Below are 21,118 nucleotides of genomic sequence, written 5' to 3'. Positions count from 1 at the left end.
TACATACGTTGAGTTGACATCAAAATCATGTCATTCGGATGTGTTTTGAGAAAGTTCGATTGTACCGTTTTCAGTCAAAACTCGTAGCCTGGAAGTGAGCAGGGCATATCAATTTCGCCGCGACAAAACGCTGTTTTTATACCTCTTCTACAGTTCCAAACAACATAACACTTACGTGGTAGTGAGTAGAGGGTCCCTAAAGCCAAACCGAAGTATCCCGAGGTCTTTATGTGGTCGGATAGAGAGTCCAGAATGAATTTCATCAAGCCAGTACCTTTCCGGAAATGTTGCCATCTTTGCTGCCATCTTCAGGGGAAAGTCCGTAGGAGTCGATTGCTGAGTGTGTTGTAACACGCTCTGGAAATTCACAATTTCGTCGCCGTTTTAAAAAAAAAAAAAAACATAGTCCAGTCCATACAACTTCATTTCAATTTCGAAAGAAATACTGGACTATGTTTTTTTTATAAAAAAAAACGGTGACGAAATTTTGAATTTCCAGAGCGTGTTACAACACACTCAGCAATCGACTCCTACGGACTTTCACGTAAGTGTTAAGTTGTTTGGAACTGTAGAAGAGGTATAAAAATAGCGTTTTATAGCGGCGAAATTGATATGCCCTGCTCACTTCCAGGCTACGAGTTTTGACTGAAAACGGTACAATCGAACTTTCTCAAAACACATCCGAATGACATGATTTGATGTCAACTCAACGTATGTAACCCCCAATCATCCGTAAATCGATCTAAAGTGCATTTTACTCCGGATAATTCCTTTAACTATTCTTTGACTATATTGCCTTTCTATGCTTTTATTTGTTATTATTGTTTGGTTTTGTTTATGTAAAGCACATTGAATGACCTCTGTGTATGAAATGCGCTATATAAATAAACTTGACTTGACTTGACTTGACTTAAATAACTGGGGGATATTTTCTTAAGCATGCATAAATGGGTACATGGTGATGGTTTTCTGCACCTTTGTGTATTTTTTTAAGTAAAATGCAATTACACAGTTATTTATGACTGAGTATTAATGTGTGAACGAACACATTTGACAAGATGTTTTGTTCTTTTTTTTGCAAGATTGCAAAACTTACCTTTCTCTAGATAAGTGTCCTTTTTTTGTTCAGATTACTCTTTCATACATCTTTACACTGCGTTTATTTTAGCATATTTTATACAATATTTATATTTGTGCCAATAAAATAATCTACACAAATTGAAATGAGTCAACCAAAATGTTCCATATGATGAAAACTTTTACAGACAAGACAGTGGTGAGGAAAGATGTTTTATGACAGTTGTTGTTATAAGCTCTCGATATTTTTGCACTAGTGCACCGAAATCTGCTTTCTCCCATTCTCTAATCGTCCACTTTACCCGTAGGCGTTATTCTAAGTAGCCTACCATTCTCTCCCATAAAAAACGGGGAGGTGGAGTTAAGTTCATTGAAATAGGTCATACCATTTAGACTTTTGTAACGAGATAGCTCTCTGCGCCAACTTCACATCGGAGTTCATTATTCCAGTTTTAATTTGGTACCATGGACAGCACCTTGGAAAATCTGGATGCCGCCTCCTTTTTGCAAATCTGGAAGCATTTTGACTTTGACGGTATACCACTGTGGGATGCTATGTTATCTTTGATTAAAATATATATATTTTTTTTTTATATTTATTTATTTCCATAAATATACGTTAAACTCCGAATCTTACGCTTGTTTTTTTTTCAGATAATGGCTTTATTGAGGGAAAAGAGCTGAACGAGTTTTTCCGATATCTAATGAATAAGCTTGGGCTAAGCGTAAGTAAGATGCTATCAAACACCGTCAGATCATGATCGCAATAGCTATTCTAAAAGATAACTTTAAACTTGGTTTTACAAAAGTGTGACAGGAGATATGTCAAGTCTTAGGCTACAGTAGCCTACAATTTCATTCATCAGTTAAGGAAATGAGTGATCAAACTGACACAGTGTTGTATTTCAAGGAGGAAGAGACAGAGGTCAAATTGCATCGATTGAAAGAAAACTTCATGTCTTTATATGACTCAAGCATGGACGGTCGCCTGCAGATACAAGAGGTGAGCTCCTCGACTAAGAACAATGCTCGAATGTGAAACTTTTGGTGGTGAAAAGTTATGCGCTCTCAGTGTTGTAGGCCTATTGCTGATGAGTAATTCTGTTATAAATGCGAATGGATTCGATTTTCAAAGGGGATATTTTTTACCTGTTGATTTTTATTTCTTATTTTCAATCACGCCGTTATTGTAGGCCTATACTGGACTTAATTATTTTATATATATATAAAATACACTACACAGAGACCTGTACACAATAAGGGCCATGAAACCAAAACAAATGAGCATGAAAGGCTTGTGCAATTGCAGGTGGCTAACATGCTTCTACCAGAGGATGAAAACTTCTTGCTCCTGTTCCGCAGGGAGACTCCGCTGAATAGTAGTGTGGAATTCATGAGGGTAAGCCACATGCTTTTAATTGTCCCAGCACCTTTCTTACGGTCACGTGTGGTATGATACGTATATTTGTATTTATTTATCTTATCAAATTTGGTGACATGTTAGGGAAGTTTTAGTATTTCTATACAATTCCTTTTTTCAGATTTGGAGGAACTATGATGTAGATGGTAGTGGTTACATTTCATCTGGAGAACTACAGGTAACTCAGATAAACCCTGCATATGTCCTCTTATGTTTACCTGCTGCAGAAAGATTTGAGTTGATTGTTGGGGGACTTTCTCTTGGGTCTATACAGGGTTTCCTGCATGATCTCTTTCTGCAACACAAGAAGGAAATTTCCTCAGACAAACTCCAGGAGTACACTGATGCCATGGTAACCTCATTATTCCAGTGTCATAACTTTGCCTCTGACATCCTGGTGCCTGCAAACATGGCGGTAAAAAAAAGAAAATCAGTATCTCACTAAGCCATTCATGTTTTCTCTTTAGGGACATCATAGATAAATTAGATCTGAGGAGGCTATTCAAGCATCTTGTTTTGCATGTGGCTTATCATTATGGGGACATGGTAATATGGCAAAGTTATTAAAGATGGAATCTGTCAGGTTTCAGTAGTGTGTCCCTCATGCCTTTGAGTGTTATACTTCATGCTAATGCATTGGGTGCAAGAATTGAATGGTTTAAGACCTCATCATCACAGTGCTACTCATTATCTCGCTCAAGTAGCTCTCCCAGTGATTGAAAAGAGATGTACAACTGTAACAGATTAGACTGTTTTTTGTGTGTGTCTGTGAGTGTGATTGGATACAAACACACTCGCTGTGTTCAATATAAATCTAGAGTGTATAATAGTGTCCTTACTGTGTTAGCTCATCATTGGTAGCCACCACTGGCACTTACTCTCCATACCATACCATGCATTAACACATGCATCTGATGAATGAGGTTTCACTGTTCTGTGGCAAGCCTGTGAGGATTAAGGTGTTCTGAAGGATGTTGTGTGATAAAGGGGAACCGATGATGTGTGAAATTCTCATCGTTTTTAAATTTCTTGACAGATGCTGTTGTTTGATAAGAACAGAGATGGCCATCTGGATTTGAATGATTTAGCCAGGTAATAAAGTGCCACACCCAGGGCAGTTGGTCTTAACAGGCCAACGTAACATGACAGTGCATGATTATTATCATTCTTATCATGATTTTTCTTGAATCTCCTTTAATTTGTTCTTCTGTGCTGTGAATGTTTCCCTTTAGAATTCTGGCACTTAAGGAGAATTTCCTTTTGAAGTTTGAGATGGAGGTGAACATGTTTCTTTTATGTGAAGTAAATGTGTTTGGATGTAAACTTAATAACGATTACATTTTTAAAGTACCCTACTATATTACGTTATATTTTGTCCTATGCGTTTAGCTGGAAAGATCACCTAAACTGACACGTTGGCATGCTTACATTATGTCACTAATTACTGTTGATAATTGTAGGCCTGCACTCAAGAAGAGAGAAAAAGGGATTTTGAGAAGATATTTGCTCACTATGATGTGGTAAGCTAATAAATTCAATGCAAAGAAAACCCCAAAGGCAATCACATGTGTATATGAGTGAATGGAAAAACGTTTTCACTTTCTTCTTACCAGAGTAAGACTGGAGCTTTAGAGGGACCAGAGGTGGATGGTTTTGTGAAAGACATGATGGAGCTTGTGAAGGTGAGAGGCTGAGAGACAGTTAATGCTATGCAGACACCTTTTTTGGCCTGTGAACATCAAGCCTATAGAAAATATGTCATTTCGGTTTTCAAATACAGAGTGTTCTGCAAAACATCAGTGAAAGTGAAATTTATTTCCTTGATGTTCACCCATTTTGATCTAGTTTCTTTGTAATATCATTACTTTCATTACCCTCCTAGTGGCCACTGGTCTCTCTTTATCAGTTCTAACTAATTACAGAGAATGTCTAATAGGAAGACAGGCTCTGCTAATTATGTGTTTTTCCTTAAGCCGGACTTAACTGGAGGGGACCTGGACAAGTTCCGGAAGGCTTTGCTGAGCCATTGTGATGTCAACGGGGACGGAATGATTCAGAAGAATGAGCTGGCGCTGTGTCTAGGGCTCAAGATCAATTCTTAAAGCCTACGTGACAGGGAACTAGAGCATGTTTTCCACATTACCATTGAAAGTCATCACATGCTAATCGCTAATGCCAAACTTTGTTGATAATGTGATAATATTACATGTGTTAGCTTTTAAATTCCGAGGAATGGGGTAGAGAGTTATGTTCATATCATAGGCTTGTGTAGATCTGTGATTATATGTCTGTTGGTGATATGTTATATATGCTATATTATGAATTTTATATGCTGTATTATGAATTTTAGATTAGTTAGGTGCTGTGCACTCAGAATGTAGCAATGAGAACACTGCAAACTTGTTAGCCTATCATGATTCATGTATGCTGAGTGTACTATGCCAATGTGTTTTTCATCATTTTAATGATGTAACTACTAATACAACAAATAAACAGACATTTCAAACATATGAACATAAATAAACACAAATACACTTTCAATCAATGAATGGAAAAGCAATCAAAGAAAGTGCTTGTTATACACAATACCAATAATGTATAATTTAACACATTCTTTGAACTCTCCCTTTTTGATTTTGAGACCTTGCTGATGTTTCAAGCTCTGCTAATGTTAATGAATGCATTGAATAAACATGGCCTGGTAATAGGTCCCTGCTGGGCAGCTGCAAGAGCTACTGAGAATAATGTATGATGTATTGATTACTCCAGAAATCATCTTGGGATTCATTTGTGCTGTTTCTCTGTCATATTGAGAGTTAGTAGTCCTCCTTCTGCACTGTAAACATTATATGTTTCAAAGTGTGCATGTCTTGGAATAGAGTAATGTCAAAGAGAAAGATTCAGCCCCCTTCTTCTCAGTCTCCCTCTAAAAGTAACCCTGTTCCATAAAACACACACACACACACTTTCTAATTTCCATTTAAGTTGACAAGCATGCCATAAAATATGAGCAAAGGAGGTGAGGTCTAATATAGTATAGGTGAGAATGTAAAGTCAATACAAATGCTTGAGGTGGTGTGATGGGTTTAGCCAAATGGATTTGATGTTTGGCTAATTGTGTTTATATTGATGTTTATGTTTTATCCAAAGCAACATACAAAATGTAACAATACAATAGTTAAACAGTTGGACAGTAAACAGTTAACACAAATTAACTTTTAACAAAAATTGGTAAGACTACATTTAGGAAAATAGTAATAATAGCAATAATGTCAATACAATATCAATAATGAAAATAAACAAATAGATTTGCAGATACAGAAGCAGAATAACGTGGTAGAGTAATGTATCCCCAATCCTTTCTAAGCCAGTTTTAACTAGGCTACAACTGAGTGTCATGCTAATTTAGTGTTGTATTGATTAATAACACAAACATGTTGGTTTTCACTTGTGATGTTTCCAGTCAGGCTGTGGCTCTCATGAATGTCCTTCTGCAAACACAGTCTGTCTGAGTGCACTAAGTGATTCATCTCCAGTAATGCTTCAGTATACAAACATGCACACGCACACACACACACACACACACACACACACACACACACACACACACACACACACACACAGATACAGAAAGACAGAGAGGGAGTGAGAGAGAGAGACACACATACACTCGTCTGGGCAAACATGGTAAGATGATAAAAATAAATGATATAATAGATGCAAGGACAATACTGAAGCAACAGGTGGCATGCGATAAAATGGGACATTTTTAATGGACAAATCATTATTCTGTAGCTGGATCAGCAAACAAATTGCTTTCCTTTTCCAAATAAGAGTTTTGGTGTGTAGTGCCATTTTTGTCAGGAAAAGACCAAGAGGAGGTGCTAACCTCATGAGGAGTGATAGATATGGGTTAAATTAAATTTGTTTCTTGCTTGGAAACCACACTCTTAAAACGAATGTGTTGTCCCTATCTGGCCACAGAGATGTGTTAAAAAACAATGCAAGTTGTGTTGTTTTCAACACATTTGTTTTAAGAGTGCACTGCACGCAGAAAAGCCATAACAGCACTATGGCAACTGGATGGCTGTGTCACGCTAGGGATAAAAATGCATACACCATGGGCCACTTATGACTGTGGCTAAAAGGTCTTTGGGAAACAACACACATGGATAAATCTCCCCCATAAAAGGCATGGCTGTGAAGCAGGTTTGCAAGCCGGAGGCATAATGGTGTTTTGGTGCACTAGTCTGCAGGTGCTCTACAGAGGCAGACACGCCCTCCAACACCATAGCTAATGACAGACAGGGAAATTACAGAGAGTTGGGGTTAATAGTTTACATGTTCAACTTAATGGTCATTTCCACAGATGTGCCATAATTGCTATTTTGTTGGCAGAGGTTGGACAGAGCTATTTTAGTATTAGATGCTAAAATGTGTTTAATTTATTCAAAACTGCATTTTTGTTTGCTGTGATCTGGGGTGACTCTCCTAAAGCTAAATGCTTATTACACACAATAACACAAATAGTGATTATATCTTGACAGTTGGAAAAGCTCTGACATAGAGCATATATTTTTTATTTTGTCCTTTTTTCAAACAGCTGTTTTTTTTAGTCTGTATATTTATTCAACAAACCCCTTTAACTGTTGGCTTAAATGTATTTGATTAATCTGACTATGTCATACATCCTCGTCATTCCTTGAACCACAGCTCCTCTCCACAGCGGCTGAAATGGAGCACATATGCAAGCTGGTTTCCCCTCAACAGTCCCTCGACCCCATCCGTGTGCTCGGCACTGAGTGGCTTTGCAGATGGGAAGCCCACACAGGCCCTCTGATTCCTGTAATTTCATTGCTCTGGGCCTGTGCCGGGGGCTAATGGCACTGTTGCCATCTGTCATTACCAGCCTCTGTCTGTGGTTATAGTGTCAGTCTCAGCCACTTGGCCCTGCAGTCCCTCACATTTCAGGGCCCCCTCCAGTCCCACCCGCCAGCCACCGGCACAAAGCGAGCTGTCAGGAGACAGGACAGCACCCACCGCAAAGGGACTGGGGATAATTAGACGGCAGGGCCTGGTTGGTCAGAGTCAGAGGGTGCAAAAAAAAAGGGGGGGGGGTGCAGGCAGTCTGCTTGGACTCTGATGTGGCGATAGCTTTTGCACAGCTGAAGACTGGGACTCCAGAGGCTGACAGATTAATGAATGCACTCGGAACCACCGATTTCTTTCAGGAAATGTGCGTCTTTTGGGTCAAAGAGTGGAATGGGATGTTGGCTTTGTTGATTTATCTGTGAACCGAATTGACAATTTCAAGCTTCAAGCTAGTCCACACTTTTGTGTCCCTCAAGAGCATCTCTTTCATGGGCATATGGGCTGAGAGAGTGTCTTAGTCTAAGTATTCGGTAACACTTTATAATAACTACACACAATTCATCATTTATTAAGCCTTTGTTACTTATTAGTTAATAGTTTGTTCATCATTAGTAATTTCTTGTTCATACATAATTTATCATCAGTAAAGCATTTGTTCACACAGTTATAAATAGTTTGTTCACAGTAAATAAGCCTATATCTAAAATATGTTTATACATTATTGTTAATACTTAATAAATTATGCAATAATATGTTTTTGATTAAGTAATATTTCCATTATTTAACAGTTGTTACATACACATGCACTAATGATTAGTTAGGGTGAGGATACATATTTTATAAACCACTTCCTAATACTATAATTAATAATTAACTCAGGAGTTACAAGTGGTTAGTTAATGATATTTTGTGAGCTCATCCATCATCAAGTGAGGACGTTTTATGCCTTGCAACACATTTACAAATGTGTTATAAAGTTTACTCTTGCATTTATTCCATTAGCCAAAACTTCCACCCAAAGCGACTTACACATGCCAATGAAATTAAAGGGCAAAGCCAGATTGGAGGACACCAAGTTTTGTACCCCCAACTTAATAGGTTACTACATGTTAACCTGGCTCCCTATCCACTACACTACCTCTGCCCAGTGGTATTACAACAGTCATTTCAAAAATGTAATATAGATATGCGTATTTACTATGAACAAACCATTTTTAACTGTGCGTAAGCACGATTTACAGATGAGAATTAATGTAGGAATAATGCTTTACAAACGAAGAATACAGCATTTAATAATAGTTTGCAGATGTTTAATAAATGCTTAACAGTGTGTAATAGAAGAAAACAGAAACTCTTGCATGGGTTTCTGTCTGGGTCAAGGTAGTGTAGTGGATAAGGAGTTGGACTAGCATGCAGTAGCCTGAAAAGTTGGGGGTTCAATTCCTGGCTTTCACTGTTATGTCGATTGGCCTTCAATTTAATTGACATGTGTATCAGACCAGCTTTACTGATGATAAATTATGTATGAACAGGAAATTACTAATGATGAACAAACCATTAACTAATAAGTAACAAAGGCTTAATAAATGATTAATTGTGTGTAGTTATTATAAAGTGTTACCAAGTATTCTTCTGATATCTTCAGATAATATTCAGCTATTCAGCTATATTAACTCCCCTTCCAACATTATTTTTAGATAATTGAATCAATGACAGCAGCACATACAAAACCTCTCCTTGACATGACACATGGAGACAATTCCCTCACCCTCTACCCAATACTAATATAACACATCACTGAAGTGTAGCCTATTTTACATATGTCCATGCTTTGCAGCTAAAGCATAAAACAATAATTTGGAATTAATTCAAGCAGTAGTGAGAAATCGCATGGAGACCTCTAGTGGACACCCGGTTTAACGAGATAGTGACGTCAACTTATAAACTTATACAATAAGAGACAGTCATATCCTGAACAATACATTAAGTCATTTTCAGGGGTTGCTCATACACCATCTGTTCCTGTAGGGCACCAAGCTATTTGGACTAAATATAAAACCATTGAATCTTTCAGATGTAAAATTAAGTATGCTGCTTTTTTTTTTGTGCAGTAGTCAAAAACTTGTATCAAGAATATTTGTCTCCAATCGCTTAGGTTTTAGTTTATTGAAATAGATATTAGGCTACGCCTTGTAAAAGATGGTCACGGTGTGGCGCTGCTGCGCTATAACCAAATTTATGAGGTTATTTAGAACCCGGCTGGCTACTCATTTTCAGGACCTCACGAGGATAGCCTACCTTGTTGTCGTAATATAAACATACTCTGTATAGTGTTAAAATGGGATATCCATGATACACAACAGGTGGCAGGTCAGATAATTATTGTACAACCTGAAATGAACCTTTCCAAGAATATTTTAATGATTGGAAATAATTAAGAAAAGCAGTTCATCAAGCAGAAATTATCTGTGTTAATGTCTTGCACTTCATAGAGCTGAATGTTTTACCGTTAACCTGTTAGCTTCAGATGTAGTGTAGCCTACAAAGGCGGGGCAATGCGTTTACACGCGGCTGCGCTGAGGGGCGCGCGCATCAGAGCGATCTGTATTGCTTAAAGTTGAAGTAAGCAGAGTCGGAACTCACTTGAAATAGCATTGACTTAGGTAGACGCTTAGTGGACACATCTTTTTTTCATATAACAAAAAACCTCACAGGGTTTAGCTTTTTTCTGAATTGTTTATAGGCTACACAACGTTTTGGATTTTCTCCCTGGAATGAAACCATGGAACTTAAACCAGCGTGGAAACTACGACTGCCTTGAAATCTGGTCGCAGTCGTTCAATGAATTTTCCTCTCCATCGTAGGAGAGTGCTGCGTATAGGCTATTCACGCAGACGGGATACCGCAGAAGTCTCTGAGCGGAATTACACCTCTAGTAGAAAAAAAACGGCTGCTGTCTACAGAATTTGGTGGTACCTCTCCAGGAAACGAGAGTAAACAAATTACACCAGGGTGTTTGCAGAATAAACAATAAACGCAGGGTAGAAAATGGAGACGGTGATGGAGAGAGAATGCAGTGCGCTTGGAGGACTTTTTCAAACAGTCATTGGCGACATGAAGGTAACACAATATGAAATATTAACGTCCACCCTTTTGGTACTTTTTACATGAACCAGTATCGAATGAGTGACTGTACTATAGTCTACGCTATGACTTTGCTTATCGGCTAGATAGCGGTTGGACACACACAGAGAGCGTCACTGTGGTTAAAGTCCACATTTTGACTGAGGCCGAATGACAAGGCGTTTACGATGTCTTTGTCATATGTGGCATTGAACTGTAGCTTACTGTATTTGTCTCATGTCTTGTGTGACGCGATTTGTATAATGCCTATGAATGCACAGTCAAGGTTGGCCTGTCTATGTCAATTATCTGCTATTCTTAGCATGTTCTAGCTCCTGCAAAGACGCTTATTTGGAGGAAATTGAGAAGAGTGGTTTACAACAATGTAACAGATCTGATAACATAGCCTACCAGCTGCGAGAATGAGTCTCGTTAAATTACTAATTAAAGAGAGTCCTGAGTGTCAAGAATAAGTGATGTCAACGGCTCTGTCTTATCATGTGTGGTAGAACATCGTTTGTTTCGGCTATTTGTGCCTTCTGTTTTCCACAACGGTTATGGTCTATTACGCACATAAAGTATGATACCAGAAGTAATAGTTTATCTTTTGACTGTTTCAGCGACTGAAACTTGGGCACACCGAGTCAAACCTTAAGGTTTAGGCTATTCATTTTTACTTTGGCGCTAAATGAAAGGTCTTCCCGGAGATGATCAAAAGAAAGCGGCACAATTGGTTGGTTCGCAGTGCTACCCTCCATTCATAGCCGCGTCCACACCTGTTCCAGATTATGGAATGCGGGAAGTGGCAGGTGACCTCAAAGGCCAGAGAGGTTAGCCGTAGCATTAGCGGGGCCAAGCGAGTTGGGCTGCCATTTGGGGGGGTGAATGGTCAGAACTGGGTTGAAAGGGGAGAAAAGATGAATGTCCATCTATTTGTGATTCTCCATATCGCTGTTTAATTGTCTATGTTTAGGCCTATATCATGTTGGATGTATTTATATTGAGTGTGAATGAAGTTCTGTTCTGGTTGTGGTTAATACATTAATTGTCATTAAGGAAAACCTAGCTGTGTACTTACATTGAGAGTTGAGACTATTGATCCAACTGGCAGGTATCTAAATACTGCCAGAAGTAACCATTAATACAACTAGGTCTGTTAAAAGAACACTGAAAAGCTGTACAGACTATGCAACTTGTCAGTCATTATTTGGAAGTTGTGCCATTGTAGATACTAATCACCAGTTAAACATATTTTGAAGAATGCTCTTACAGGTTCTGCATACTGAATCATCTGTTGATATTAAAGAAATGTCAGTTACAGGTTTGAACCTTTGAATACTTTTCACACATCTGGGAATACAACTGCATCTCCATCTGCAGCAGTAGGTCTTGATTCAAAAGCTTTATTTTGTCTTTGCCTGAAGCTACCCTGTGAATGAAGAGGTCTCAGTTACTTGGTCCTTGTCATAACTGAAGGGCCTATTGGCTCTTGGCTGGAATGATACTGTAACATGAATCATTTCACAAATGGCATTCTGTAAGCCCTAGAATAATCTTGTATTGTGTGGCAAGGGATTTTCCACAGAGAGATGTTTAGAGTATGTGAGCAAGAGATGGTGGGTTAGATACATTCTGTGGGTATTTGCTAATAAGTACCTTTTCTGCTAAATTGAATCAGTATGTCATGGCTTTTGTGTGTGTGTGTGTGTGTATGGGGGGGGGGGGGGTATGTATGTGTGTGCACATGTCGTGCACCTATTAATAAATTATGAATAGGCGGTTCGCATAGCTTCATTGTGTGAACAGATGTATTCTCATTCATTAGCGTAACTCAAGCCTTCCATGTAATATAGACATTTTTCCATAGGCTACAAAAAAGGCCCTTCTTTATGAGACCACCCTCTAACTGAATTGAATGAATGGCCTGGATCAATTACAATCTTATTACTGCGAGACATACTTAACTTAACACGCTGCCAAGATTAGCTTTCAATTTCTTAAAATACTTTCACACATGGCCTGTAGCCCTCTGGCAGCATCAGCATTATTAAAATCCCTCATTTAAGGGGTAGGTTCATCTCCACTGTCTCTCTGTCTCACTAACTTTCCTCGCACCCCTCCCCCTGTCTCAAAATGGAATTTGAACAGGCTGGGGGTTTAAAGTTAATGTGATTGCGAGTATTTCATGCACTTTCTCTTATTAGTCAAAATAACTCTTCATCTGAATAGTCTGTCGTAATCGCCCGGGCCACAGTAATCCTCTCTCTGGGGGGTGTCAGGAGATGGAATTACGGAGGGAAAGCCTGGGCCCTCCAAAACGCCACGGTTCCAGGAAAACCCACACAGCCATTACCAGGGTGACAGCTTTATAGTCCTGCACCACAGGCCGCCCCACAGCAAGTGAGCGCATAGGCACATGTGCATCTGTGCTGCTCACACACACACACACAGACAGGCGCATCGAACGCCTAACAGGCTTCCAACACAGAGAGAGAGAGATGTTCTGGATGATTGTTTGTAGGAGTAATGCTCTGATTTGTCTGAATGGGAGATGTGGTTGGTGTGTGTGTGTGTGTGGGCATGTGTGTGTGTTTGTTTGTGTGTGTGTGTGTGTGTTTCTTTGGTGGTTTGTGTGAGGAGAAAGCATGCTGACGGAGCTGCTGCTAGGGAGATCGAACTGCAGCGTCATCGTCCCCGCACCACAGCCCTTTTCCGCATGTTGTCACGGCAACAGTTGTAGGGCACCACACAATATGAGAGGGAAATAAAAACAGAGCCAGGGTTGATTGGGGGGTTGGGCGAAAGCAGGTGTTGAGATGTCAGACGTCCAACTCCTGCTGCAGAGAGGGGGTTGGTGGGTGATCTCTCTGTTGGGGGTGGGGTGCTACAGAATCAGACAGTTAATGAAGGTAATTTCATATCTGACAAAAGAAGGTGTCGGCATCAAAGTGAAGAACACACTTATGTCTCTTACAGCCACCAGACAACAAATGGAGATGGTCATGAGGTTGTCCTTTGTCATTGTTGGTAGAGAGACAAAGAGGAATTTTGAAGATGCCATTCCTAAGAGGAATGGCATCTTCAACTGACCACATGTTCCACATGAATTGGTTCATCTGTTCTTGTCTCCTTACATCAGATAGCCAGGACTCCCCAGGTCATAGGGGATAAGGTCAGCCCTAGTTGACCTCTGTGGTATCTAGGCTAACCAGCTGTGGTGTGGGCATGCTGGTTTTGATCCAGGCTGCACCGCGTCACGGACAGATGCTTTGTCCCGACCACAGACATGCACAGCAAAAACGCAGGATGTGTCCAGCCAGCTCTGGCCTCCCTGCCCGCTGCCTTTTAGTTTATACATTCTGGCCCACTTTTTGCTTAAAGGAGAGAGAGAGAGAAAGAGAGAGAGAGGGAGAGGGGAGAAAGAAGGGAAAAGAGATGGAAAGAAAGAGGGAGAGAGATGAAGAGAGAGAAAGGAATATAGAGAAAAAATGAGAGAGAGAGGAGAAAGAAAGGAAAAGAAAGATAATGAGAGAAAGAGGGAAAAGGAGGAAAGAGGGCTATAGAGAGAAAGGGAGAGAGGAAGGGGGAGATAGAGAGAGAAGGAGAGAGAGAGATAGAGGGACCATCCAGTTCAAAGCCAGGCAGACAGCATAATATAACCAGAGTGTAGTTAGCCGTAAATGGGGTCTCATCGTGCTCTCAGCGTCCACCATGTTTGTGTTCCCTCCAGATTAATGAGGCCGAGAGGACCATCCCTCTCCTCTGCCATTCTCCTTCAGCTCGGCATCCGCTTAACTGTACTGTTTCATCCGTGCCGGTTTTGTACGTGCGTTTGTCCTCCATTTTACACAGTCCCAAAAGTCAAGCTTTATCCCTTGATGTGTGCTCTGGCTGGGTTCGTTTGATCCCATCTCTGCTGCACACCCTGCGCCACAGAGACTGGAGAAATCTGGCATCTCGCAGAGCCAGTGATAGATTTGCATCAGGGTGGCTGCCTGTCGTCTTTTATCTCTGTGTATGTGTGTCCTCGTGTGTGTGTTTACTGTATGTGCTTTGTGCATGTGTTTATCACTGTGTCCTTCACTGTGTTCTGTTTGTGTGTGGGTGTGTTTGTGTGCTTGTGTATGCATGTGTGTGTGTGTGTGTGTGTGTGTGTGTGTGTGTGTTCATGTATGTTTTTTGTACTCTTCTCTCAAATGCCTTCTCTGTGTTTTTTATCTCCCCAGAGCAGCTATCCAGTGTGGGAGGACTTCATCAGCAAAGCTGGCAAACTGCAGTCCCAGCTCAGGTGAGACATGTACCAACAGCACACATGGACACCCCACCACTACCACCCCGACCCACCACTCCTCCTCTCCCCTCCTCACCCAGTCTCCCCAGGCGTGAGTCTTAGATTTCATCTCCCCTGCCTCGGCCTCACTGATGAGGCTTGTTATCAGCCTCGTCAAGTAAGCAAGCAGATGAGGCGTGGCCCTTTGGCCCTCCCTCGCCGGCGTGTTTTGGATCGGTGCGTTTGGCACCGAGCTCACAGATTCTGCCAAGTGCCAAACCAGGGCTGAAGGTCACCAGAGAACTCCACGTGAGACACCCAAACGAGGAGGAAGGAAGAAAGGAGCTGAAGGAAAAAACAGAGCAGGCAACCCAAAACTCAATTAACCTTTCATCAGGCGAGATTAATGATCAAATCATAAACTCATTATCTCGGCAGAGGAGACTGGCACTGTGTGGCAGGTGATCTATTCTGGGCCAGAGGTTACAGCAGTTTAACCCGCTTCCAACTCCAGATTCCTCTGTCTCTCAAAGCTGGCGATCTTTACCCTAAGCTCCAGTTTCGAGGGCTGAGGTGGGGGGGTGGGGGTTCAGTGGGGTTAGAGAGGGGCCCCCGAAAGTTGAAGTCTATTCATATGCATGTGGGCCACCCCTGAGTCTCGTGTACCCCTTTTTCCACGGAGGTGTCAGTCTCCTCAACAAACCCTAAACCAGAACACAAGACCAGGGCAAAGTGAAAGAGGAGATGCAAATTGCAAATTGCCAGGAGCCGTGTGTCTTCACACTCACACAAGTTGTGATAATTGGCTCTTCTGTGAAAGCATTGCGGTATATAGGATGAGGTGCCGACTGCACACACATGCTCTCTACCCAGCAGATCGAGGCTAGGCTTTTTTTGGGACGCCTTCCGAGTCAGCAGAGCTATAAGCGCACCTTTGAGAAAATGTGATGTTTGTCTTAAAATAGCCAAGAGCGTGTGGCTGAGCTGCACACATCTAATTTGGCTCAAAGACAGGCAGGAGACAAAGACACACAAAAAACGCATTTTTCCACATAACACCACTCTTGGCTGCTCCTGGCTGATTTGTATTTGGTGACCTGTAATGAACCCCCAACTCATAACACGCCATCCCACAGGACCCCAGCTGAGCAGGTTAAGTTCTGCCTGCTGGGCCAGGGACCATTTGGCTGATTTTAAAGCCACAAGGGCAGGCTTGTTATGGAAGAGGATTTTTAATCCAGCTGAGACCAACTTTGGAAATGAGGGTTAAGGTGACGTTTCAGGCATAATCCCAATTTGATCAAATTTTGCACAGGATGTAATTTTATGTCTTTGTCCTCGATTTTCGCTGAAATAAACAAGCCTTCAGAGGAGAGTGGAGAGATTGGCCTAAAGGTGTAAGGTCTATGCCAAAGATGTCTATCACATTTGTTTGTTGTTGTTGTTGTTTTTTGTAGGACAACAGTGGTTGCCGTGGCTGCCTTCCTCGATGCCTTCCAGAAAGTGGCCGACCTGGCAACTGGTAGCCGAGGTAAGCTCCTGCCCCGTAATTAGCCACCCCAAATCTTATCAGGCACCTTTACTTACCTCAGAACCCCTCCCTTCCCCTCCCTTTTCCACCCCCCCAACCTAGCTAATCCCACTCTTTAGTCCTGTTCTTTTCACATGATCAAAGGCGTCCATACAACAGATGTGTCAGACTCATCTTACCCCTCTCCATCTCCCCACTTCCCCAGTGTGTTTTGGAGTCACCCTCAGCTGCTAAGTCAGTCACCTTGCAGGGCTTCATCGCTTTAATGCACTGAGTGATGGCTGTTCGGGAAGGTCACTGCCGAGCGAGCAGAGGCTGAGTCACTGTCAACACCCTCTCCTAGGTGACGGGGCGGCCTGCTGTTTCTCCTGCGTCGCTTTCCGCCTTATGTGCGAAGAAAAAAGGAAAAAGAGACAGACTAAGAAAGAGTGGCCGTTCAATAACAAAACAGAGGAGGAAACGTTGCCATAGTAAAACAGTGTGGAAGACATTTAGGGCCGGTGTCCACCAATCATGTTTTTTGCGCCTACGGTGGCTATTTTCTATGGACCCTTTCAAGAGAGTTCCATTATCAGCATCATAGTTGGCCCCACAAGACTTCCTTTTTAACATTCCATATGTTATCTTAATGCAGAGGAAGTAGATTGGGGCCCAAATAGAACGTTCAAGCATTGTTTTTGTTTTTATTGATGAAAGGGTCTATACAAATCCCATGAAGTTCAGCGTTCACAGCGCTCAACGCCTTTGGCGGAAAAAAGTCCTCGCTGCTGACCGTTTTTTTTGCAGCACTCAGAGCGGTGAAAGTTGAAATCTGTTCAACTTTTAGAACAGCGCCGGGCTCATCAATGTCACTTCTCTCTTGATGACCAATCAAAACTTCGTAACCTGGCAAGTGGCAACAATAAACACTTGACTGAAGCGCTCTGAAAATGAGGTTTAGGGCGCTGTCAGCGCTAAAAACGCGATTGGTGGACACAGGCCCATAGTATCTGGACCAGGAGTCGCCTCTTCCTGTACCTCTCCCTGTCATGGCCGCCTGGAGGGCTTTGGCCCCTGCGTGTGGGGCGAGGTGGAGGCACAGCTGGCGCAGGAGAGGCTTAACCGCGTGTGCCAGCGGGCATGTGTCTCTGCATGTGCGTGCGTGTGTGGGCGTCCGACAATACTATGCACAGTACGTGTGCCAGGCCTGATGTTTTGAGGTAATCAGTGTGTATAGGGCTAGGTGTAATCTCTTTCTGTACAGCCCTTTTTGAAAAAAAAGTATTCTATTCATAGAAAACTCGAAAGCTAACATGTGTCTGACAGAGTGGTAACATCAGTGGAGTGGGGTGGAGTGGAGCTAGTGGGTGGTGCGGTGTGGAGTGTGTGTGTGTGTGTGTGTGTTTGTGTGGGGTGGTGGCTTGTGGTCCCCTTCTGCCACCACACACAGGCTTCCTGCAGAGATGGGGCAGGGAGTAGACCCACCACTTACCCCTGGGGTCTAATTTTAGGCTGTGGTTTGCGGAGCCCGCTAATGCTAGTCATCTGCAGCTGAAGCTAGCCGCTATCTGCTAGCGTGCGTGCCGGGTCCCCTCCACAGGGGTTAATAAATAGGAAGGCTTTTCAGAGAGCAAAGCGACCGCACCATCCATGCTGCGCCACCACTCCGCTCAGGCCCTCTGTGATGCTGGCCTGGGACTGGGCACGAAGGGAACGTTTGAAGAGCATTTCCACTGGGGGAATACCCTCAAATCAAAAGGCCCTTTTTAGAGCACTTTTAAATGTTAAATCTACAGGATTAGATCCATACACACACGTGTCTTATCCAAAGATTACTTAGTTCTCTATATCCCTCTATTTATCATATACTTTTTTTACAACAGTATTTAATCTTCGTCTTTCCTTACCCCGTTTTTTCTTCCAGTTCCAGATTTTCTGCGCTATGAATCACTCCTTATCACTTCAGTGTGATGTATAATCCCGGCTGTGGAGGGCTGAGCTCGGCCATCATAATGCCACATGCTCAGAGAGCTCATTCCACTAATGGGAGTCTCGGAGAATTAACTCTGGCACGGCAACCATGGGCTTTTTTTTTCAGTCTCTCAGAACAGTCAAACACCTCAGAGGCCAAAGGGTACCTCCGGAAGTCTTTTAAAGCCAAACATCAGAGGCTAGATCAGTTAGCTGCATGTACGATACAGCCTATCGTAAAAACGTAACTGTGAGTTAACATGAGGCTTGGTGCATTTGCTAGGAGCTCATCCCTGGGAGATGCTGAGCTGCTCCACAAATATACAACCGATGTTTATAAAAGTACAAGTCGGTTTGTGCTAATGCGCAACACCCGTCTGTGGTTTGTCGGTGTGCATGGAGAAAGGCCTGGCGGAGAGGCCCCATTGGCCTGCTTGTAAACAGACCCTGCGAGTGGGCACTGGTGTCTGTGGAGCATGTGGCCGTGCTTTTGCTGTGGCATCAACCCAAAATAGCCACCCTGCCTTTCTCCCATCTCTCCATCTCTCTCCCTTTCTCGCTCTCTTAGCTCTCTGTAGTCTCTTTCTTTCTCTGGTCCTCCGCTTCTATCACTGTCTGGGTGTGGACCCGCTGATAGCCAAACAGAGCCTCATGATGACTGTGATTATAAAACTGGCTCTGTATTCAGCAGACTTTGTTTGTGTTTATGTGACACTTTGGGCTCCATAATGGCCAGAGGTGTAGGCTACAGAGCAGACTAAAGTAGGGAATACCGGTATGTTTAGTCTCATTGGGCCGCTAACAATTGTTGGCTTTTGCAGTTCAGTGTTACTGTGCTGCAGGTACCAATGATGCATCAAAATAGTGCTGCACTCTGGTATTGGCACGGGGCATCTTCTGTAGGATCTATACAATATTTTATGTGGTGATTGTATTGTTACGAGTGTAATTAAGCATGTAATTAGCGTTATAAAACTTTGATATGATTCCTCATCTCTCTCTGAGGAAGTGTTTTTTCTGCCCATGCCACATCCACTGTTTGTGCTTGTGCTCGATGTGCTCGTCTGCCGTGTCTGCCGAGTCTGCCGAGAACGAAGGGGCTTCTTCCCATCCCCGAACCCCACCAGGCTCATGGACGGCCAGTTCTGATTTGCTTCCCAGAACCCAGCGTGTGCCAGGTGGCCATTTTGCACTCGACCGTGTCGCGTCCCCGAGGCCCAGCCTCACAGCTGGCCCCCATCCTCATGGCAACAGCACGGAAATCACGAGCGGAGGGAGGGGTGTGTGTGTGTGTGTGTGTGTGGAGGGGAGGCTAAGACACCTCTCACCTCCAGTTAGGGGTTACTGACAGGAGCTGATGAGAGGGGGAAAAAGGAAAAATGAGGGGATGAAGGGGAGAGAGAGAGCAGAGTTAGGGGAGAGGAGAGAAACGAGAAACGAGGGACAAATGGAAGAGAGTGGATTGAGTACAAAGGAAGATGAGAGGAGAGGGCGTGAAAAATGACAGGAAGATTAAAAGAGTGTCTGAGGAAAGAGAGGAGCGGCAAGTGGATAGATGAGGGAGAGGACAGGGAGAGAGAGATGGAGGGGGGGTGAAGAAAGAGAGAGAGAGAGAGAGAGAGAGAGAGCAAAAGAGCACCTCAGCAGGAGACAGCCATTCCTAACTGAGAGGCCGTCTTCCCCGAGGAGTGATTGACAGACATGGAAAATTCCCCTTTCCACGGGAGCAGACCCACACGTTATCCCACTCCCACTCCACTCAGCAAACCGGCATTATTTACTGCCCAATAGCCCCATGTCCCTCTCCCTCTCCCTCTCCGTCTCTTTCCCTCTCTCTCCTCTCCCATCCCTCCTTTTCTTCTCCTGCGTCACTCTACTTATCGTCCCTTTCCGAGAGAGGAGCAATGAAGACGACCTCTGTGAACATCCGCTGAAGCAGACATCCTTGTTACCGCTTTGCCTGAGCAGAACAAAATATTGATTTGTCTCTCGCTGGCACCTGCTTTATCCAAACTTCAGCAGCAGCAGCGAGCAGAGAGCAAACACCCGCGTCCTCATCCTCCCCCTCTCAGACACTCAGTTCACCAGTTGCTGAATCAAACAGATGCACTGTACTGGAATTAATGCGGCGTGGGGCGTGGGAGGGAGGTACATATCCCAGTCCCCTCGCAGGTACACAGTGCACATTTCACGCTGTTTTAATAGCATCACTCGGCAAACACTCTCCCCTCCTCTCTCTCTCTCTCTCTCTCTCTCACTCTCTTTCTTTCTCTCTCTCTTTCACCTGCTTTCCACACCTCCCCCACATTGCTCTTTTCCTCCTTCTGCCTCAGTCTGTCTCTCTCTCTCTCTCTCTCTCTCTCTCTTTCTCTCTCTCTCTCTAACACTTTTCATTCTTGCCATCTTAGTTTTTCACCTCATATTTTACATTAAATTACCTTGTATTTATATCACTCTGTCAGCCTCTAATATGGTGCATTATTTCAGAACTATGTGATGTATCATTCTATTTCTATCTCTGTCTCTTTATCTCTTACCCTCTCACATCTCTCTCTCTTTCTCTCACACACATATCTCCCTCTCTCCCTCTCTCTCTGTCTCATCAGTGTCTCTCACAGCCCTGCTGCCAGCTCCCTTGTCAGAATGGGGCTCGGCATCTATTTGCCATATATTTTGCTGGGCTCTGCCGTTGCCATGGCGCCCCCACTGCCAGCGAGGATCCTCTCTCCTCCGGCAGACTTAGCTTTAGCATTTAGCATTAGCATTAACATCAGATGAGGCCGGTCAGTCAGCCATTCAACCGGGGAGAACAGGCAAGACAGGGCGCTGCAGGTAGAAAGATCCCCAACCTCTCGTCGTCCTCCTCCTCCTCCTC

General features: G+C 42.9%; 2 protein-coding genes across 10 annotated transcripts in view; both read left to right on the top strand.

Annotated features, from left to right (window-relative positions):
- The first annotated feature begins 1,519 nt into the window (after positions 1–1,519).
- LOC121695864 (secretagogin-like) lies at positions 1,520–4,933 on the top strand. The gene is made up of 11 exons (XM_042077028.1): positions 1,520–1,612; positions 1,732–1,802; positions 1,988–2,080; positions 2,387–2,476; positions 2,619–2,675; positions 2,772–2,849; positions 3,534–3,589; positions 3,730–3,775; positions 3,958–4,017; positions 4,111–4,179; positions 4,471–4,933. The coding sequence occupies exons 1-11, from the start codon at positions 1,543–1,545 to the stop codon at positions 4,597–4,599; spliced, it is 819 nt and encodes a 272-aa protein (XP_041932962.1). The 5' UTR covers positions 1,520–1,542; the 3' UTR covers positions 4,600–4,933.
- Positions 4,934–9,953: 5,020 nt separating this feature from the next.
- The window catches only part of LOC121695859 (protein MTSS 1-like), a 39,684-nt gene continuing 28,519 nt past the window's right edge, over positions 9,954–21,118 (top strand). For 3 of the 9 annotated variants that reach the window (XM_042077015.1, XM_042077019.1, XM_042077017.1), the window contains exons 1-3: positions 9,956–10,489; positions 14,719–14,780; positions 16,220–16,293. In XM_042077015.1, the coding sequence (XP_041932949.1) occupies positions 10,418–10,489; positions 14,719–14,780; positions 16,220–16,293 (208 nt within the window). In that variant the 5' untranslated portion in view covers positions 9,956–10,417. Of the gene's footprint in view, positions 10,490–14,718; positions 14,781–16,219; positions 16,294–21,118 lie in introns of all 9 variants that reach the window. The other 6 variants (XM_042077022.1, XM_042077014.1, XM_042077016.1 and 3 more) reach the window with 3 other exon arrangements.

This window comes from Alosa sapidissima, chromosome 21 (assembly GCF_018492685.1).
Source record: "Alosa sapidissima isolate fAloSap1 chromosome 21, fAloSap1.pri, whole genome shotgun sequence".
Classification (NCBI taxonomy): Eukaryota; Metazoa; Chordata; class Actinopteri; order Clupeiformes; family Clupeidae; genus Alosa; species Alosa sapidissima.
The sequence above is the reverse complement of the archived record's forward strand: the minus strand, read 5'-3'. Positions and strand labels throughout refer to the sequence as shown.